Source organism: Ursus maritimus, unplaced genomic scaffold (assembly GCF_017311325.1).
Source record: "Ursus maritimus isolate PB19 unplaced genomic scaffold, ASM1731132v1 scaffold_22, whole genome shotgun sequence".
NCBI lineage: Eukaryota > Metazoa > Chordata > Mammalia > Carnivora > Ursidae > Ursus > Ursus maritimus.
This window is the reverse complement of record NW_024424675.1, coordinates 22,102,409-22,122,239: the sequence shown is the minus strand read 5'-3', so window position 1 is coordinate 22,122,239 and position 19,831 is coordinate 22,102,409. Positions and strand designations below refer to the sequence as shown.

Below are 19,831 nucleotides of genomic sequence, written 5' to 3'. Positions count from 1 at the left end.
TGAAGGAAAAACTGAAAAAATTAAAGGTAGAAATAGACAATTCAACAATATAGTGAAGATTTCAATATCCCCATTTTCAATAATGGATAGTACACTTAAATAGAAGATCAATAAGGAAATAGAAGACTTGAGCAACACTATGAACCAACTTGACCCAAATGACATTTATGTAACTCTCCACCCAATGACAGCGGAATACACATTCTTTCGAAGTGCACATAGAACATTTACCAAGACAGACAATATTCTGGGCCATGAAACAATACACTTAAAAGGATTCTAGTCACACAAGTCATGTTCTTTAACCACAATGGAATTAAATCCCTCAAGAAAGCAGTAACAGAGACAATTTCTAGAACCGTTTCCCCCCCGCCCATATATTTGGAAATTAAATAATACACTTCTAAATAACACTTAGGTAATTTGGAACTAGTAGAAATACAAACTATCAACACTCACTTAAGAAGAGACAACCTGTATCTGTTAAAGAAATTGAATTTGTAGTTAAAAACCTTTCTACAAAGAAAACTCCAGACCCAGTTGGGTTCAATGGTGACTTCTACCAAACATTTAAGACGTAATATCAATTTCATGCAAATTCTTCCAGGAAAAATGAAAAGAAGGGAATATTTAAAGTAAGGCCAGCATTATTCTATCAAAATCAAACAAATGCGTCACAAGGAAACCCACAGACCAATATCCCTCATGAATAATATAAATAAAAATTCTCAACAACAATGTAGCAAACTGAACCTAAAAACATATAAAAAGAAAAATACCATCATGATCAATTAGGGTTCATCCCAGAAATGCAAGGTTGGCTTAACATTGGAAAATCAGTGCAATTCAACATATTAACAGACCAAAAAAAGAAAAATATCATATAATCATCTCAATAGAAGCAGAAAGGCCATTTGACAAAATCTCACATCCATTACAAATAAAAATTATCAGCAAAACAAGAATAAGACAGGTATTTCCCAACCTGATTGAGGGTACTTATGAAAAAACTATAGTTAACGTCATACTTTTTTTAAAAAGATTTTTTTTTTATTTATTTGAGAGAGTGTGTGTGCACACACACACATACACACAAGGGGGTGGGAGAGGGGATAGCGGAGGGGGAGGGAGAGGGACAAGAAGACTCTGGGCTGAGTGCAGAGTCTGATGCGGGGCTCAATCCCACCACCTCGAGATGACCACCTGAGCCAAAATCAAGAGTCAGATGCTCAAATGACTAAGTCACCCAGGCACCCCAACTACAGTTAATGTCATACTTAATGGTGAAAGCCTAATGCAACAACAGGTACGTCTACCCTTTCCACTCCTATCCAATATCCTACTGAAGGCTCTAGCCAGTACAATATGCAAGAAAAAGAAGAAGAAAAGCATATGTGCAAATGATATCATCTATTTAGAAATCTGGTGGAATCCAGGGGTGCCTGAGTGGTTCAGTCGGATAAGCATCTGCCTTCGGCTCAGGTCACGGTCCGCAGTCCTGGGATAGAGCCCTCCTCAAGCTTCTTGCTCAGCAGGGTGTCTGCTTCTCCCTCTCCCTCTGCCTCTCCACCCGGCTTGTGCGCTCGCTCACTCTCTCTCACACACACTCTCTCTATTAAATAAATAAAATCTTTAAAAATAAATAAATAAATTTAAAAAAATCTGGTGGGATCTATAAAAAAGCTACTAAAACTAATAAGTGAGTTTAGAAGGTAGAAGGATAAAAGAGCAGTATATAAAAATTAATTGCATGTCTTTGTATTAGCAATACAATAGGAAATTGAAATTAAAATAGAGGTATGAAAAGAACTTTGGGAACACAAATACGGGAAATCAGAGAAAAAAGGGTATTTGAGCTGGACCTTGAATGATGAGTAGGAACTTTTCAGTTATATTACGAGGCAGAGGGAACAACACTAACAGACAGGTGAGAATATGTAATATGAAAGAACACGGACTCTGAGGGGCCTAAGGGGCATGCACGTAAGCAATGTGCATGGTCTTTGGCACATGACAGGCCCAGGAGAAGTATCTTGCTTTGGGGCACGCTGTTGACAAAACAGTCTTGAACTGAAAGTGGTCCACACAAATTAGGTAGTATCACATACTCTTTCAAAGAGCACAAAGACCACCAAAGCAACAGAAAAACTGCCACACATAATGAACTAACGAAAATTCACCTGAGGACACAGCACTCAGGGCACAGGCATTCCAAGCATGTCAAGTGAAACATGTCATTTGTGCCCATGAATTAATTGAAAGTCATCCTAGCAGCTTAGACTTTGTAAACTAGAAGAGTGCACTAAAAATACAGCTATTTCCTGGTATGGCTCCTCTGGTTAAAGGTCTAATTGAAGCCAGTTTCAGATTTACCCGTAATGGTAATTTTCAAATGTTCTAAATTAATTGTGGTCGTGGTTGTATACTACTCTTATGAATGTACCATAAAAAACACTGAAACGTAACTTTAGGTGATTTGTACAGGTGAATTATATCTAAATATAGCTATTATTTCAAAAAAAAGAATCATTTTTTAGGATTTATGATCTCTTTTAAAACACTTCTTTTGTTCTGATCAGACAATATTCTGCAGACTTAGTAACCACCAGTCTAAATGTCAACTATCTTTTAAAATCAGATACATGACTCAAAGAATCCTCGTACAATGGCAAGCAGTATATTCTTCTCTCCTGCTGTTTTGTTCCCAGTCAGACTCAGGTTAGGTTAAGTTTAGTCATAAAAAGAAAAGAGTTCTATATCTGGCAATAAAAGCCTATGTTAGCTTAAGTTCCAAGAGATTTAAAAAAAAAGTGTAGTGCATCATTAGTGCCACATTCACCATGAATGAATTAGCCCACTACACCAATAACAAACCAAAGGATACAGCATTTAGGTAATTCCCCCAGATCCCTCAGGCTCTTAATACACTGTTCCACCATTCTACCAAGGATCTTTTTTCTAAGATGATCTTTCTTACCTGGTCTCAAAGGCGTGACAATAGCTTGTTGAGGATTAGGCTTCCTCAGAGGAGTTTTGCCCTGAAAAAGCCCTGCTATGCCATTCTTCGCAGGAAACTTATTCTCTAAATTGGCCTTCTCTTCTGTGAAAAGGTAAGAGTATCATCATTTAAACCATCAGCAAGGAAGCAAAATAAATCAGTACCCTGCACTTAAAATGGGGTCTAAACCCCTCTACTCGTACACTTCTAATTCATTTGGCAAGTACAAACAAAGTTCTAATGATCAGAAGGAAATGAGTACGCATTATACGTCAGAGATAGAGACGGTAAAAACTATCGAAATTATCACTAAAACACTGGCAACACTGAATAATGTATCATAGAAAAGTGCAGACTCTGCATTGTGAATAGCTACTTATCTTTGCTTGATACACATTTGGACCATACAAGCATGAATTGGCCTAATACATCATGTTCCTCTTAAAGAAAACTGTAGCCATTAAGATCTGCAGGGCTTACAAGGGACATCTTATGGTCTATTTGAGTTGAGGTTCTTCTTCAACTGGGGTAACAAGAGGTGGGTGTGTGAGGATGGAACAGACCTAGGCTCTCTCAAGGAATTTTATCTTAGGTTCTGCTGTACCCAAAAGTTAGCCCAAAGCAGTGAAACATCTCTTCTACCACCAGCCTACCAATAGACAGAAGCTTCAGGAAGGTGGTGAGCACCAGCAGTAACACTGCGTATGCATACCTTGACTGCAATTGTGCAAAAAGATATGATTATTTGGAAGAGAATTAGAAAATAATATATTAGAAATAAGGTGGTTTTGAAAGAACAGTGGGATTAATTTTTTTCTTCCACATTATATTTAATAGTATCATTGTACTAATACTTCATATTTTGTTTTTAAAGAAACTTAGAAAAAGAAATAGACAACCCAGACTTTTTCTTGGGGTTTCAGTAAAGCAAAGACAGAGGGAACACCTCCATAGGGCAGCTGGTCCTTTTCTCCACCCTTCCTCAACACCACTTCCAACAGATCCCTCCTCTCAGGATCCCCACTGCATACCCAGGAAACTTATTCTAAGAAGAGAATGGCATGTACCATTACATTTGGATACTGCATTCTAAGAAACAAGTACAGCAGCAATGGACTCATTTTTTTTCTCCCATCACATACTGATTTTTTTTTAATACAGAGGATAAGAACATGAGAAAGAATAAAATGAAGAGACCCCAGGTACTACTAGCTTGACATACCAGTGGTTTCACCATATTATTACAAAGTAATATGAAAACACAACCACGTTCTTATTTATCGTTGGACTAGTGTCAGAGTTTGTGTCAAATCATATGATTCAACATCAGGCAATCCCATCTGTTTGGGGATTGGGTTCTGAGTAGCATAATCCCTCCAGCCAAAAAAGAATTGGTAAAGGGAAGCAAGAGGGAGGTAACTGTAGTTACAAAAAAGGAACACAAGAATCCTTGTGATGTTAGAACTGTTCAATATCTTGACAGCGGGAGTAGATACACAAACCTACACAGGTGATAAAATTGCATAGAACTTACTACATAAATGAATATGAGTACAAGTGAAACTGAGGAAATCTGAGTAAGATAGGTAGATTGCATCAATGTCAATATCCTAGCTGCAATATTATATTCTGTGCCCAATGACAGTAGAGCAAGTTTTTATCACTACAGACATGTTTTAAGTCCTAGAGCTTCACTCAACTTTGTTTCATCTGGATTTTCCCATATATCCCTAAAGATTAAATAGTTATCATTCTTAACTGCAAAATAACATTGATTTGTACTGATAGTCCCTTTCCAAAACAGTGGGCATTTCAATTATTTCTATCGTACCATGGATGATAAAGTATCTTGGTACAAAAAAGAATTTATATTTTAGTTTTTTTCTTGCAATTCCTTCTATTTTTTGAAAGGTACACTCAGAACAAAGCAAGCCACTAACCCTTAAAATGGCCAGAGAAAGCAGACTTACCAAACCAAGAATCTATGTTTTGGGTATCTTCCTCATCGTCCAAAGAGGTAAAATTGATGAAGTCCGTGGGAGCATCATAGGAATAGGAAGTTTTAACTTGTGACATTGTCCCCTGTCTTGGCACAGAAGAGCAGGTTTTTCCCAGTACTCCTGTCACTTTTTTCAACAGATCACCTTCTAATGAAAAAAATGGTTCAGAAACTCGTTTGCACATTAATTTGATTCCCCAGCAATTACTTTGCTTTTACTACTGCATTTGCAATTCTGAAAATGACCTGGACAAGTTGCCTTACTTTTCAAACCAAACTAAAAGTTAACTTCTTTTTCTTTTCTTTTTAAAAGATTTTTAAAAAAATTTTTAAGCAATGTCTACACCCAACGTGAGGCTCGAACACACAATCCCAAAATGAAAAGTCACATGCTCTACCGACTGAGCCAGCCAGGCGCCCCAAAGTGAACTTTTCTTTTTTGGTAACTTGAAGACACTCCTTGAGATAAATATGTTGGAATTGGGAAGAGGCGAAGTTTGATGAGTACCTACGACATGCCAGGGGGGCACCATACTAAGTGTTTCACATTCATTATTTTATTTTCCCTCAAACTACCATTTTCTCACTTGTAGCCTCTCCCATATCCAATTTACTCTCTCTCTCTCTGCCCTGAATAATCCAATTTCTGAAACACACCATTAAATTTTATACCTACCAACTAAAATCTTACTCATCATTCAAAGTCCAATTCAATTCTCTACGAACTTTCCCAATATCCACCTATCTTACGAACGGTTGCCTCTTCAAAGCCATAGTGCTTTGTTTACCATCCAATTTTATATTAGTTAACTCTGCAAATGCCTCTCCTAGCAGACTGTAAGCTCCTAAGACAAGGATGGATTTTACTCACTTGTGTATACCTCATCCGTCAAGGCACTTAGAATAGTATCTTATATACAGTAAGAGCTCAATACATTTTGCCAATTATAGGCTTTCTTTCCTTAGAAATATCTTCATAAAAATACTATTCTTGGGCATGAAGAGAAAGATTTTAAGAAATACATAAAAGGAGGTGCCTGGCTGGCTAAGTAGGTAGAGTGCATGACTCTTGATCTCAGGGTTGTAGGTTCCAGCCCTACGTTGGGTGTAGAGATTGCTAAAACTAAAATCTTAAAAAAAAAAATCTGCACAACATGCAGATTAGGTCAAAGGAACAACAAAGATATGGGCCCATCCCTACTCCTGTGTACAAAGTTCTATACTGTCCTGTAGAAATCTGTGTAGGTTTAAAGTCAACCCCCACTCTAGCCCTCTATGGTTAAGAAAATATCTAGAAGTAGTCTGAAAAACAGCGGAAGGACACACTCACTGGCAAATCATTTCCGTATGAAACCCAATGAGCCATTTGTCTTCATCCAGGGAACAACATGTACTTAAAGTATTCTGTATCTTGGAAGAGAAGTAGTTACCACTAATCACTTGCATACACATTTATTAAATTAAGTAACTTCTTTAAGGCTTTATTTTATCATAAAAATACATGATCATTAAAGAAATTAGATCACAAAAAAAAACTCTTATTAAAAAATAATCTACAATGCCACACTATTCCAGTCATCTCTCTTTTTTTTTTTTTTAAGATTTTATTTATTCATTTGACACAGAGAGAGAGCAGAAGCAGGGGGAGGTGGAGGGGGAGAGGGAGAAGCAGGCTCCCCACTGACCAGGGAGCCTGACGTGGGGCTCAATTCCAGGACCCTGTGATCATGACACAAGCCAAAGTCAGAAGCTCAACCGACTGAGCCACCCAGGCGCCCCTCTTTCTCATTCTTTTTCTGTATATATATACACACATATATATGAATCTGCTTCACATATTGTGAGCATTTTCGATGTCAATACATATAGATATTTTATCAATTGATGGCTGTACCATAATTTACTTATCCCCTATTTTTAGGCATTTCCCAATATTTTCACTTTAAAGATACTACTAGAAGAATATCCGGGGGTGCCTGTGTGGCTCAGTTGGTTGAGTGTTTGCCTTAGGCTCAGGTTATGGTCCCAGGGTCCTGGGATCGAGCCCCATGTCGGGCTCCCTGCTCAGAGGGGAGTCTGCTTCTCCCTCTCCCTCAGACCCTGCACCCCCCAGCTTGTGCTCTCTCTCTCTCTCTCAAATAAATAAATAAAATCTTTTTTAGAAAATGGATTTGCTGGCTCTTGATACAAACTGTGAAAATGTTCCTCAAAAAAGGAATACTCACTTATATTACCAGAGAGGTATGCCAATTCCCCAAACCATTACCAATTCTGGGCACTAATAACTCTCAGTGCTCATTTTCTTTATATTATACCACTATACCTATACTCTGAGATAAATCATGAGATTAGTTACATCCAACTTCATTGCTCAGTGGTTTGGCCAGTATTTCATTAGCTTCTCTCAGTGGACTGCAGTAATTCAGAAGGTACCTGAGTGCTTCAGAAACATTTGTTCTAATAAATATTTGGTTTACATAGTGACATCAATCTATATACAAGAGAACTTCATCTTCCCAGGGTCTCTCCTATGAACTCACCGCAGCCAGAACTCCATGGATACCTTTATAACAATGCCCCAGTTAAGGTACTTAGGTAGAAACATGATTATTTTGGAATTGGGAGGAATCTTAAATTAACACCTAACTTTTGTAGTTTATAGATAAGGATTAATTAAAGCAAAAAAAGGCTCTTGCAAGATCACACAACAGAAATACTAACAATCATGGTAAAAACAGTTACCAAAGGTACTTATACGTACCAGGTGCCACGAAGTACTAAATACATATTATTTCTAATACTCTCAACAATCCTGTAAAGCAGTAATTATTATTCCCATCCTACAAGAGGAAGCGGAAGAGAGAAATGACTTGCCCAATATCACACAGTTATATAATGGCAGAAGTAGATCTAGAACTGAGGCTCCTAACTCCAATGAAATGTTCTTTCCACATTATTCTGCCCTCTCACCAGAAGCGTATTAACATAATTAAGGCCTCTCATTGCATAATGGTACTGTATTTCCTAGTATATCTCCATTCTCCATAGTCTTTTGCCCTGAATAGAGGAGTCCTTATTATTCTCATTCTAAATTTTTCACTCTCCCCTCTTTCTACTTTCATTATTCAATTTAACTCAATAAGCTATTTACTAGCAGTCCACTCTTATTATACACTCACTACGGCCCTTAAGATGTGGGCTTGATGATACTGGAGCTCCTTTCTCACTAATACTCAAGGATAAGACTCTCTGTCTCATATGAAGTAGAAGATCTAGTCTCAGACACAAAGGAGCTTAAAATCTAGATAGGAGCCAAGGTCCCACCACACCCAATAAATAAGATAGTATATAATATTTAAATTACATTGTGCTAAGCAAAATAAGCCAATCAGAGAAAGATAATTATCATATCTCACTAATATGTGGAATTTAAGAAACAAAACCGAGGATCATAGGGGAAGAGAGGAAAAAATAAAACAAGATGAAACCAGAGAGGGAGACAAACCATAAGAGACTCTTAATCATAGGAAACAAACTGAGGGTTGCTGGAGGGAAGGTGAATGGAGGAATGGGGTACCTGGATGACAGACATTAAGGAGGACATGTGATGTAATTAGCACTGGGGAATATATAAGATTGATGAATCACAGGTCTGTACCTCTGAAACCAATAATACATTATATGTTAATTAATTGAGTTTAAATTAAAAATGTTTTTAAAAAATAAAACAAAAAAACTTTCATTCAACTTTTCAAAAAATATTCAAATTACACTGTATAAACTATAAGTATAAAGAGGATTAGAAATTAATATGGCTTAAGCCATGATTAAATATTTTTCATTGAACGTCTTCTAAATAGTAGGAAGCACCTACTATTATAATGAAAGTCACCACCTTGATCAACACCTTCCAGGCTTGGAATAGCCATGGACAGCTCTGGCCAATGAGAAAGAAGTAGGAATCTGCTGAAGGATTCACAGGAAAACTTACTTTCCTGATACAACCACACCCTTGCTCCTGCCCTCTCCCTTCACCTTTCTTCTTGCAAATGCAATGGCTAGAGATACAGCAGCTATCATGCACACAAGTAGATGGCCAAGAAAATAACATTGGCCCTGACATTGCTAAGCTACTGACCATTGATCAAATATCATCAACGACCTACCTCCAGACAATAATACTCTTTTTGTATAAGTCATTATAGTCACATTTTCTGTCACTTATAGCCCAAAACAATCCCAACTAACATAGAAGTCTAGAATTCTAGACCTGTCTCTGGAATTTACTAGATGTACATGATAACAGGCAAGTCACTCTACCTTTCTACCTACTTCCCATAAACAAATGAAAAAGCATTTCAAGTACTATAATGTACACTACTGTAAGATATTATCACTGCCTTTTGACCTACTGATACCTCTCCTCTCCTTGACCACATTTGTATTCAAAAGACCCTCACTGAAAGATTCCCCAGTGACTGACAGTGGTTAAAATTCCCCTGCTGTAAGGAATAAGTTTTCCTGTTCTTGGGAACAAACATGCTAGAAGACATGGGAAAATCTTGGATTCCCATGATCTTAATGCCTAACCCAGGTCACTGGGAACACTTCCCAGGCAGGAATGTAATGAAGACTACTAAAGTTGGGGGAGGGAAGAGGCAGGAATGTAATATGCAACAACCCCACTTAGCTTTCTAAAAATCATGATTTCCACCAAAGCATGCTACAGAAAACCACCTGGAAAGTGTTCAAATTTAACCCTCACACTCTTTTTTCTTTTTTTAATTATGGAGCTACACAGCTACCCTCTTTGAAGGGCAACTGCATTTTTCTTTTTGATAGATCTTACCAAATATAAAAATACTAAAGTACTGTTCATAAAAGCCAAAAAACTAAAAACCAAAATTCCACCAATAGAAGACTGGCTGAATAGGGGCGCCTGGGTGGCACAGCGGTTAAGCGTCTGCCTTCGGCTCAGGGCGTGATCCCAGCGTTACAGGATCGAGCCCCACATCAGGCTCCTCCACTATGAGCCTGCTTCTTCCTCTCCCACTCCCCCTGCTTGTGTTCCCTCTCTCGCTGGCTGTCTCTATCTCTGTCAAATAAATAAATAAAATCTTAAAAAAAAAAAAAAAGAAGACTGGCTGAATAAATTATGGCACAATAATATAATAAAATATGAAATAACTTTAATATTAGGTATTACATATGTAATACATATTAGGTGTACATATGATATGTACACAATGAGCTCCAAGAGCTATTTAAAAATGTAAAATATAAAAGTTCATACTCCCATTCATGCTAAAAAGAAGCAAAGGGGTAATATATACTCATATATACCTTTGCACACACGTAAGACTATTGTGGAAGGAGACATAAAAGTGTTAACGGTATTTGGGTCTGGGAAGAGAGCTAGGAGTTCTGGGTCAGGGGAAGACTTCACTATATGAACTTTTATACTCTTTGAATACGTTTTATAGATGCATACCTTCTCAGTTTAAAGAACTAGTTAAGCAGTATTCATTTCACCTTAAATTGCTGTTTATAGTCCATAAGTCACTGGGTTTTCTGGAGTTTTTTATTAAGTACTCTTGGTAATCTAGCAATAATTGCTAAACCTCTTGATTTTTGGAAATAAGGTTTCCCATTTACGTGGTCTATAAATTGGCTACTAACTTCACTTATCCAAATGTTACCCATCCTTTTTTTTTTTCCTGTATAAAAACAAAATGTTCCTGGGTATTGACTTAATAAGAAGTATATAAACTCGAAAAAAAAAAGTTAAAAATAATAATAGCTATTAATTACTGAGTACCTATGAGATGCCAGACACTGTTGACAGTGTTTTACATGTATTAACTCACTAAATCCTCCAATAATCCTATGAAGTAAGTACTGTTATTATCTTCATTTTACAGATGAGGAAACTGAGGCAAGGAGGGATTTACTACTTGTTCATGGCTACACAGCTAAGAAGCAGCAGAGCCAGCATTTGAACTCAGATAGGCCCTAAAGGGTGTGTCCTTATCCACCACCTCTCGTATTTAATTTTTTTCTTTAGGTAATCTCCATGCCCAATATGTGGCTCGAATTCACAACCCCAAAATCAGGAGCCACATGCTCGACCAACTGAACCAGCCAGGCACCCCTTTGTGTGTGTGCGTGTGTGTGTGTGTGTTTATGTATTTATTCGTTTGTTTTTATTTATTTACTCTCATATTTATTTAAAAGACAGATATGCATGTAGATCAATATGAAATGTCAAGGAACAAGGGATAAAACCATTTGTAGATGGGGGCGCCTGGGTGGCTCAGTGGTTAAGCATCTGCCTTCGGCTCAGGGCGTGATCCCAGCGTTCTGGGATCGAGCCCCACATCAGGCTCCTCTACTGGAAGCCTGCTTCTTCCTCTCCCACTCCCCCTGCTTGTGTTGCCTCTCTCGCCGGCTGTCTCTACCCCTGTCAAATGAATAAATAAAATCTTAAAAAAAAAAAAAACCCATTTGTAGATAATAACTTCCAAATACTGTTTACTACAGGCCAAACACTTTACCAGGCACTTGACATAAATCATCTCATTTAAACTTCATTAACAATATACAAGGTAGATATCATCATCACCATTTTACAAATAAGGAAACAGTCTCAGAGTGATTAAGCTACTCCAAGATTACCAACTAGCAAGTAGCAGTGTTGAGTTTTAAGACCAGGTCTTCAAGATTCCAAAATCTAGAGTTGCTATAATGTACAGGTTTTTCCTATAACATTACTTCAGAGATGAGGTAGGTAACCAAATCATACTAACCTGTCAGACAAATGCAAAAATTAACTCTGCTTTACATAAAACTAAGTATCCCTAACAAGCTGTTCATAAAAGAATATTGGTAAATTAAGAAACCTATTCTAAATACACTGGGAAAGCTCTGAGCTGAATCAGCCCATAAAGTAAAATGCCACCCCTTAATTTCCCTTTTTCTTAGTTTGTAGTCTTGCATATAAAGTTTTTGCTTTACGTAAGATCAAGTTAGTCTAAACCGCTCAGTGGATATTCTAGTGTAAAAGAGACAAAGAAGAGGGTATTTAAGCAATCAGAAGGAGGGATACCCTCTGAGGTCTAAGAGTGCATTTGATTGATGGGGGTCAAAAGGCAAGGGGCTCAAACCTAAATATGCCTAATCTTTACTCAGGTGAAAATTTTAAAACCAAAATACAATTTTTCTAACATGACCTCTTTTTTAAAAAGCTTCTTTTAAGCTATCTTTTGGTCCAGTATGACCAACTCAGGAGACCACCCCCACCAACCCCCCTAAAAAGGGAACAAGTAAACTAAATATATATCCACTGAGAAGTCTGACTCTCTTCAATAAAAGGTGACAGCACAAGTACATGAACAAAACCAAAAGCAACTTCTGGGTTATGCCGGTTTCACCGTGCTGCTTCTCCCACAAATAATAAAATTACGATGTGAAACCTTCAAAAATTAAAAAGCACAAGGCCTAGTGGGAAATGGAATAGGCCAGGGCTGGGCCAACTGTTTAAATGAGAGAGCCCCAGGCACCATGGGAACTGGATGCCTTCCTGCACCCCTTAATCAAGATTGAATTTCTGTCAACAGGTCTCACTGGAAAAAAAAAAAAAGAAAGAAAGAAAAAAGGCACATGCGTCAACCACATTCCCCCAAACAAATCAGACTGCCAAGCAAGAGAATCAGCTTCACATTTCAAAATTATCTGAATCTACCACAACTCGAGACTCCTGCAAAACTAGAAACATTCTGAGTGAAGAAATAGCTCTTTCAGACCAATATTCCTACAACAGAAAGAGGAAAAAGCCTCTCCCATATTATGAACTACTTAGTTCCTTTTAGAACTGCCTATAAAGAGCCATCATCATATCATATAGCTCATTTTTGTTTCCAGAAAACAAAGACTAAAAGGATATATATAATCTCTTCCCTTAAGAAACTCATATTTGAGTGGAGAATACAGACAATAGTGATACAGGGTGATCCTTGCTACAACAGGGGAAAAACCAAGGCCACTATGGAAGTGCAGAGAAGGGGACCAGGAGGGTCAGAGAAGGATACCTGGTGGAAGTGATGCGTAAAAGATACAGACAGTGGTGAGCACAGCATAACCTATAGAGATGTTGAATCACTATCTTGTAAACTGAAACTAATATAGCTTTGTGTGTCACCATACTCAAGTCAAAAATTTTTTTAAAAAGAAAAAAGATATGCACAAACAACAACAAAAAGATACAGACAATCCTGCACAGCTCTACAAACTAAGCATGAATCCTGACTTTTTCTAAGGGAAGAGATAAATGGAAAGGGGAAACAAATGTGGGAAAAGCACATAATTGAGGAAGATTACAAAAGAAGCAATGTAACTTGTTTCCACATTCATCTGAAATTAACCTCCATCATGTCCTGTCCCTCTTCACTCTCAAACCAAAAATAACTAGCCTTGACAACCTCTATAAATCAAAAGGTGCAGGTTCAGAGGAGGTGGGGGAAAACTGCAAAAGGGTGCATCCTAAGCAAGGTTGAAATAGTAGACTAGCAGCTCCTAAACAAAACAAAGACTGGTGTGACAAATGCTCTCAAGCGCTTCACTCTCCACCTTGTGAGCTGCATTGTACCTATCTCTACTGGAAGAAAAATCATGAGTTAAACAACTGGTAATATAATAAACAGAGTAAGAGTAAATCAAGACTTCATTAGAAGTGTATTAGTTAAATGGTCCCATCCCAAATGGTGCATTTCCCCAGGCACACCCTCTCCTACTTTCACAAGGGATAAGAGATCCTGTTACCGTACCACAAGTTAAATAGAGTTGAGTTATTTTCATCTTACCCAGGGAAAAAAACACCTACATTTTTTTGTACATAAGGGATTAGCAGGAGTCAGTAAATGGCAACATAATCCAGCATGCAATTTTCACTGTTAATCAAAGTCACAAACTAAGTCTAAAGGAAGTTAATGGACTTTGTGTTTCCACATTTATGTTTGCTAAATTCTACATTGAAATTGGATCTGTTTACAGAAAGAGATCCATGAAGCTTCCAAAATTGGGTCAATTTAAAATCCAATGACAATCCCTCACTGTCCAAGCACTCAGAAGTCAGCACAGGACACATGGACACTTGTCGTAATTCATCACTGTCCAGAAACCTCAAGCAGATATATTTTTTTTATCATCCCTCTCCCAAACCTGTGAGTTATGGATTACAAACTCAATTCTGCTTTATTTATCCACACAACTCTATAAACTGTAATCCACTCTTGTACATCTAGTAAGACCTGGATAAAAATCAATGATGCCATTTACCTTCAAACCAAATAATGACACAGATCTTTGTAGAATACTAAAAGGAAATCTTTGTAAAATATCAGGAAATCTTTGTAAATATCAAAGTGTTCTGCTGTTTCAATAGTAAGAAGCTGAAAGAGTTTGTAAGGATTGACAGTGGGGCTGCAGGAGGTTACATTCCTAGTGAAATCTCAATCATTCAGTCTTGAAAAGATTTACATCCTTCAAAAGGTATCCTTCTTGGAATGTAGATACACAGGTACCCAAGAACCTCAAAAAACGATTACCTATGAGATGCCAGGAAGTGAGGGAGACAGTGACAGGATTGAAAGAAGATTTTTAACTATAAAACTTTTTATACTGTTTTGATTTTTGCAGCATGTGAATGTATCACATATTTCTAAAATATAAATTTGTGCCTGTGTGAATATACACTATTAAGTGGGTATGTAAATCAGCATAATTTTCCTATGAGGCAATTTGGTGTTATGTACCCAAGTCTTAAAAATATGCATTCTTTTGACCAATGATTTCACTGCATAAAATACTATGGCAGAACCATATAATGCAACACCACATAGACATTAAAATTATGTTGTAGCGGGACACCTGGGTGGCTCAGCTGGTTAAGCTCCTGCCTTTGGCTCAGGTCATGATCCCAGGGTCTTGGGGTAGAGTCCCCCATCGGGCTTCTCACTCAGCAGGGAACCTGCTTCTCCCTCTGCCTGCTGCTCTCCCTGCTTGTGCATGATCTCTCTGACAAATAAAATCTTTTAAATAAAATAAAATAAAATGAAATAAAAGTTGTAGCAAATTTTAATGACATGAAAAAATGTTTATAACTAATTATTAAGTTGAAAAAAATAATGAAAATTTTTAGTGTATGACTTTTTAAAACCAAATATGGACACAGAAAAATTTGGAAAGAAATCTATCAAAAAGTTAGCAACAGTTTATCTGAGAGGTAGGATAGTGAGTGATAGATAGTTCTTTCTTTTGTTTTTCCATATTAAAAAATTTTTCTTTCAAAATATGTTACTTTTGAAGATACATCAAACACTTTTGGTGGTAATATATTAATGTTCCTCTTATTCCTTTTTAACGTAACTCACTTTGGACACAGCCTTACCTGTGGTTTAATCTTTCAGTCCACCTGCCTACAGGCTTGATTCAGAGTTGCAATATATTTTTTCACCTCCCTTCTGAAATGCTGAAGTCTACCAAGTACTTCTTATCAAGAACCTGGAAGAAACAGAAAGGTGATATAACAGGTTCATATTCTCTGTAGTAAAAATGGTTAACAGAGAAAAGGAAAGGGCTATAAAACACCAGGGATACCCACTCTCAAAACCAAAGAGTGCCTCTAAGAGCTAAGGTCTAAATAGCATAAATCTGCCCCAAATGTCAAACTTAATTGTTGTTTCAGTTTAAGTTTTTTTTTTTTTTTAAGATTTTATTTATTTATTCGACAGAGATAGAGACAGCCAGCGAGAGAGGGAACACAAGCAGGGGGAGTGGGAGAGGAAGAAGCAGGCTCACAGCAGAAGAGCCTGATGTGGGGCTCAATCCCATAACGCCGGGATCACGCCCTGAGCCAAAGGCAGACGCTTAACCGCTGTACCACCCAGGCGCCCCTCAGCTTAAGTTTTTGAATATATATTTGCTGTCTCATGGTGTCTTTAATATTATACACTCCCACTTTAAAACTACCTTTCCAAAATCTGCAATTTAGGAACACTGACACCAATGGGTGATAGTGTACACTTCTACCCTATTCAAACATCAGGACAAATTATAGGCATGCTTATAATATGGAGAAAAAAAAACTTTTACTATCTTTTTTTAATAGTATTTTTAAACATTTCTAAAGTAAGCTCCTTTCTCACTAATCTTTAATTTCCCTTCAATCAAATTTCTCTATGCAAACAAACATAACCAGAACCCCTCTCAGTTATCTATACTTTGTGCACCAAGTACCTTACACCACTGATCTCTAGGTCCCTGTCTCAAATAAGACCCATTCATAGAATTGTTTGGGCTGTTCAGTCTCCCAATTCTATTTCCTAACTTTACTCATTGCAAAGAAAATTCGGTTTGCCAAAGGGCATTTAGATCTCTTCTTTCTTCCTTCCTTCTCCAGCAATTCAAAAAGAATTAGGGAAGAGACCCAGGAAAGGCTGAAGAAAAAAATATGTAGGGGATATAGAAGAACTTTGAATATCTCCTAGCATCTAAACAAAAAATGAAGGACTTTTCCACATAATCCTGTCCCCTGGAGAAGCTTAATTGCAAATGTAGGATAAGTTGACTTTATTAAGCTTGGAATACACAGACTTAAGCATAAGGCTGGCCAAAACAACCTACTTTATTAAACGGTTTAAAGTCTTTTTTTTTTTAAGATTTTATTCATTTATTTGACAGAGCGAGAGAGCACAAGTAGGGGGAGCAGCACAGGGAGAGGGAGAAGCAGGCTCCCTGCTGAGCAAGGGGCCCAATGTGGGGCTCGGATCCCAGAACCCTGGGATCATGATACAAGCCGAAGGCAGATGCTCAAACGACTGAGCCACCCAGGTGCCCCAAAAGTTTTCAAGTTTAAACAAATTTACCAACCTGGTTGAATACATCCAGTTTTTCATACCTGCAATTTTGTAGTCAATTTGGATAATGTGCTCATGCCTATCCAATTCAGCAGATAGTAAATGGGCAATTTCTGGGCACCAAGACTGTTCTAGTTCTTGTCTAACCAAACTCTGCTTATCAAAAGCCAGTTTGTGTCCTATCTGCTTCACAAAGACATCCTTGCCTGTCTTAAGCCTCATTGATCTCCCTCACCTCTACATTGCCAGGGCACTTACAATACACAACACCATAGTACTCCAATGCTGTCATATCTTGTTCAGATCATCACTTGTCAGTTTGAATCAGTCTTTTGTCCTCAAGCACACCAGAAAACCCATGAGAACATCATACATCTGAATATCCATAGTATCTAACACCAATCTGAGCACACAATACACCCTCAAAAGTCAACTAATTAGCTAAGTGAGCTGGGAACCACAAAAATTTTTATCCCGAGAGTGGCAACTTAATATTGAGCTAACACACCCAACAGTGCTACTCCAAAACAACCAAGGATAATATAGGGGTGGCTTGACAGGGGGTATAATACACTGAGGCCACAACACAAGAATATCCTTATTATAGCAGTAAATAGTTTCAAATTCTGACACCCGATGAGTGAGACAAATACAAAGAAAGGCCATGGGATGTCAAGACAAGGTAGAGCTGAATGAACCTAGGAGTACATAAAGTGATGACCCCAGAGCAAAACCAGCAGAGCATTCAGTGCTGTCTGGTCCTAAGCAGGGCTGACTGGGACAAGCCCTTGGTACTTAACTACAGGAAAACTGTATATGAAACAAAGAAACCATACATCAAGAAAAAGGGAGCAAAACAATCCTACCATATTATAGTCTGGTTCGCACTTGTCCTTTCCTCCTCAATCTATAAATGTACTAGGATAGAAAATTAGAAAGGCAATAATACCAAGATATTCGTTACAAAGGGAGAGGGCTAAGCAGATATGGATGAAACAGGATGAATTTCAAATCCCAAACAGAAGGACAACTCCAATTGGAATTAAAGTCCCGCAATTATGTTCTCACACCATATCTATTACCTTTCTATCTTACACAATAGTTTTTAAATGTAGTTGTCTATGTCCACATCTGTTTTCCTCCACCAAAGCCACACTTCTTGAGGGCGTGGCTACCGTTTTCACCCATTTCTTGAAATCTAGATTGTGGGCCTCAGTTTCCTCCTCCATAAAGCGGGACTAAGAATAGCACCCGCTTCATTGGTTTCGTGCGACAATTAAGTGAGAAAACGCACGCAGAGTGCTTAGCCGAGTGAACACAGCTTATTTCATCTGTGCGTAGTAACAATGGTCGTTACCGTTATTAGCTTAGAGCCTCCTGCAACCCTTACATTCCCATTTCCCACGGCCGGCCTCCGCCTCTACCTGCACACGCAGCCCGCTAGTCTCGGTCGAGACACAATTCACGGGAAAATCCTGTCACCAAGAGAAGGGTGGTCCGAAGCCCGGCTCCCTCTCCGCCTGGCCAGGGCGGCGCCCACACAATACGACCGCCTCAGAGGCCCAAGCCAAGAGGCGCTTGGAGGCGCTGCGGTCTTGGGGGCGACCTCCAGCCGTTCGAAAATCAGGGAGAGGGCAGGCCGCGCCCCAGGTGCTCCCCGTTTCAACCCAAGGCTCACCTCGCCTCAGCTCTGACGACCAAGCGCCCGGAAGATCCGCCGCGGGACTTCATTCACTACCGTTGAAAATTTGAACCCAGGCTCTCTAGTCGAATGCACCAATCAGAGTGCGGGAACCGTCAATCCTTTGCCTCCGGATTGGCCCAGAGGATCACAGGGACGCCGGAAGTCAGGATGAGGGACAAGCAAACAACCGGCCCGGGAGGCTCCCGGGAAGTGTAGTTTCATGCAACTGCGTGAGCCCTTTAGAACAACTCTAATAAGGAAATTACTACAAAGCCCAGAATGCTCCACTCCAAATTTTCGGGAGAGGTGATACCAACTGAAGAGATAAGGAGTCGCTTCTGGTAACACGGTGGCGCGCACCTGGACCTCCCCAAAAGTTTCACGAAAGAGAATGTTTATTCTTCCTATAGTAGTGCATGGTGCCTTGAATGTTCATAAGAATTCGATTCGTTTTAATATAGAGTCCCCTGTATGCAACATAGACTCGCCCTCAGCGTCTGTCCCAGCCGTTAAGGAGTCTCAGTCTTTTTTGAGCCCATGCCCTGATATTACTGGCTTAAAGCCGCAGTTTATGATTGGTTGGTCCTTCCCTTTCAATTCCATTTACGTTCCTTGCTTTATCATCCTCGTATTTTAGAAGAGAAAACAAAGGCTCAGAGAAGTTGAGTGAGTTGTCTAAAATCAATAAATGGAGGAGGTGGAATTTGAATTAAGGACGTCTGGTCCCATACATCATCGATAATCAGTCAGAAAATAATAGCAGCTACAAGGGGGGAAAGATCACTGTAATAAAAACTACAACGTGTAGGTAAATAAGCCTAGGGGCGCCTGGGTGGCTCAGTCGTTGAAAGTCTGCTTTCTGCTGGGGTCGCGGGCCTGGGGTCCTGGGACCGAGCCCGCCTCGGGCTCCCTGCTCAGCGGGGAGCCTACTTCTCCCTCTCCCGCTTCCCCTGCTTGTGTTCTCTCTCGGGCGGTCTCTGTCAAATAAATAAATAAAATCTTTAAAAAATAATGATAATAATAAGCCTAAAGGATGCCTGGGTGGCTCAGTTGGTTGGCGTCTGCCTTAGGCTGGGGTCATGATCCCAGGGTCCTGGAATCTAGTCCCGCATTCGACTCCTTGTTCAGCCGGGAGCCTGCTTCTCCCTCTGGCTGCTGCTCTCCCTGCTTGTGCTCTCTCTCTGACAAAAAAATAAATTAAATAAAGTTAAAAAAAAAAAAAGCTTAAGATCTTTATC

General features: G+C 38.8%; 1 protein-coding gene across 4 annotated transcripts in view; it reads right to left on the bottom strand.

Annotated features, from left to right (window-relative positions):
- Nucleotides 1–19,104, bottom strand: part of TPX2 (TPX2 microtubule nucleation factor) — a 56,465-nt gene extending 37,361 nt beyond the window's left edge. Inside the window, exons 1-4 of one of the 4 annotated variants that reach the window (XM_008703232.2) lie at nucleotides 18,588–19,104; nucleotides 15,442–15,554; nucleotides 4,969–5,145; nucleotides 2,978–3,100 (exon numbers count right to left, since the gene is read on the bottom strand). In XM_008703232.2, the coding sequence (XP_008701454.1) occupies nucleotides 2,978–3,100; nucleotides 4,969–5,074 (229 nt within the window). In that variant the 5' untranslated portion in view covers nucleotides 5,075–5,145; nucleotides 15,442–15,554; nucleotides 18,588–19,104. The other 3 variants (XM_040638131.1, XM_008703231.2, XM_040638130.1) reach the window with 3 other exon arrangements.
- Nucleotides 19,105–19,831: the final 727 nt, after the last annotated feature.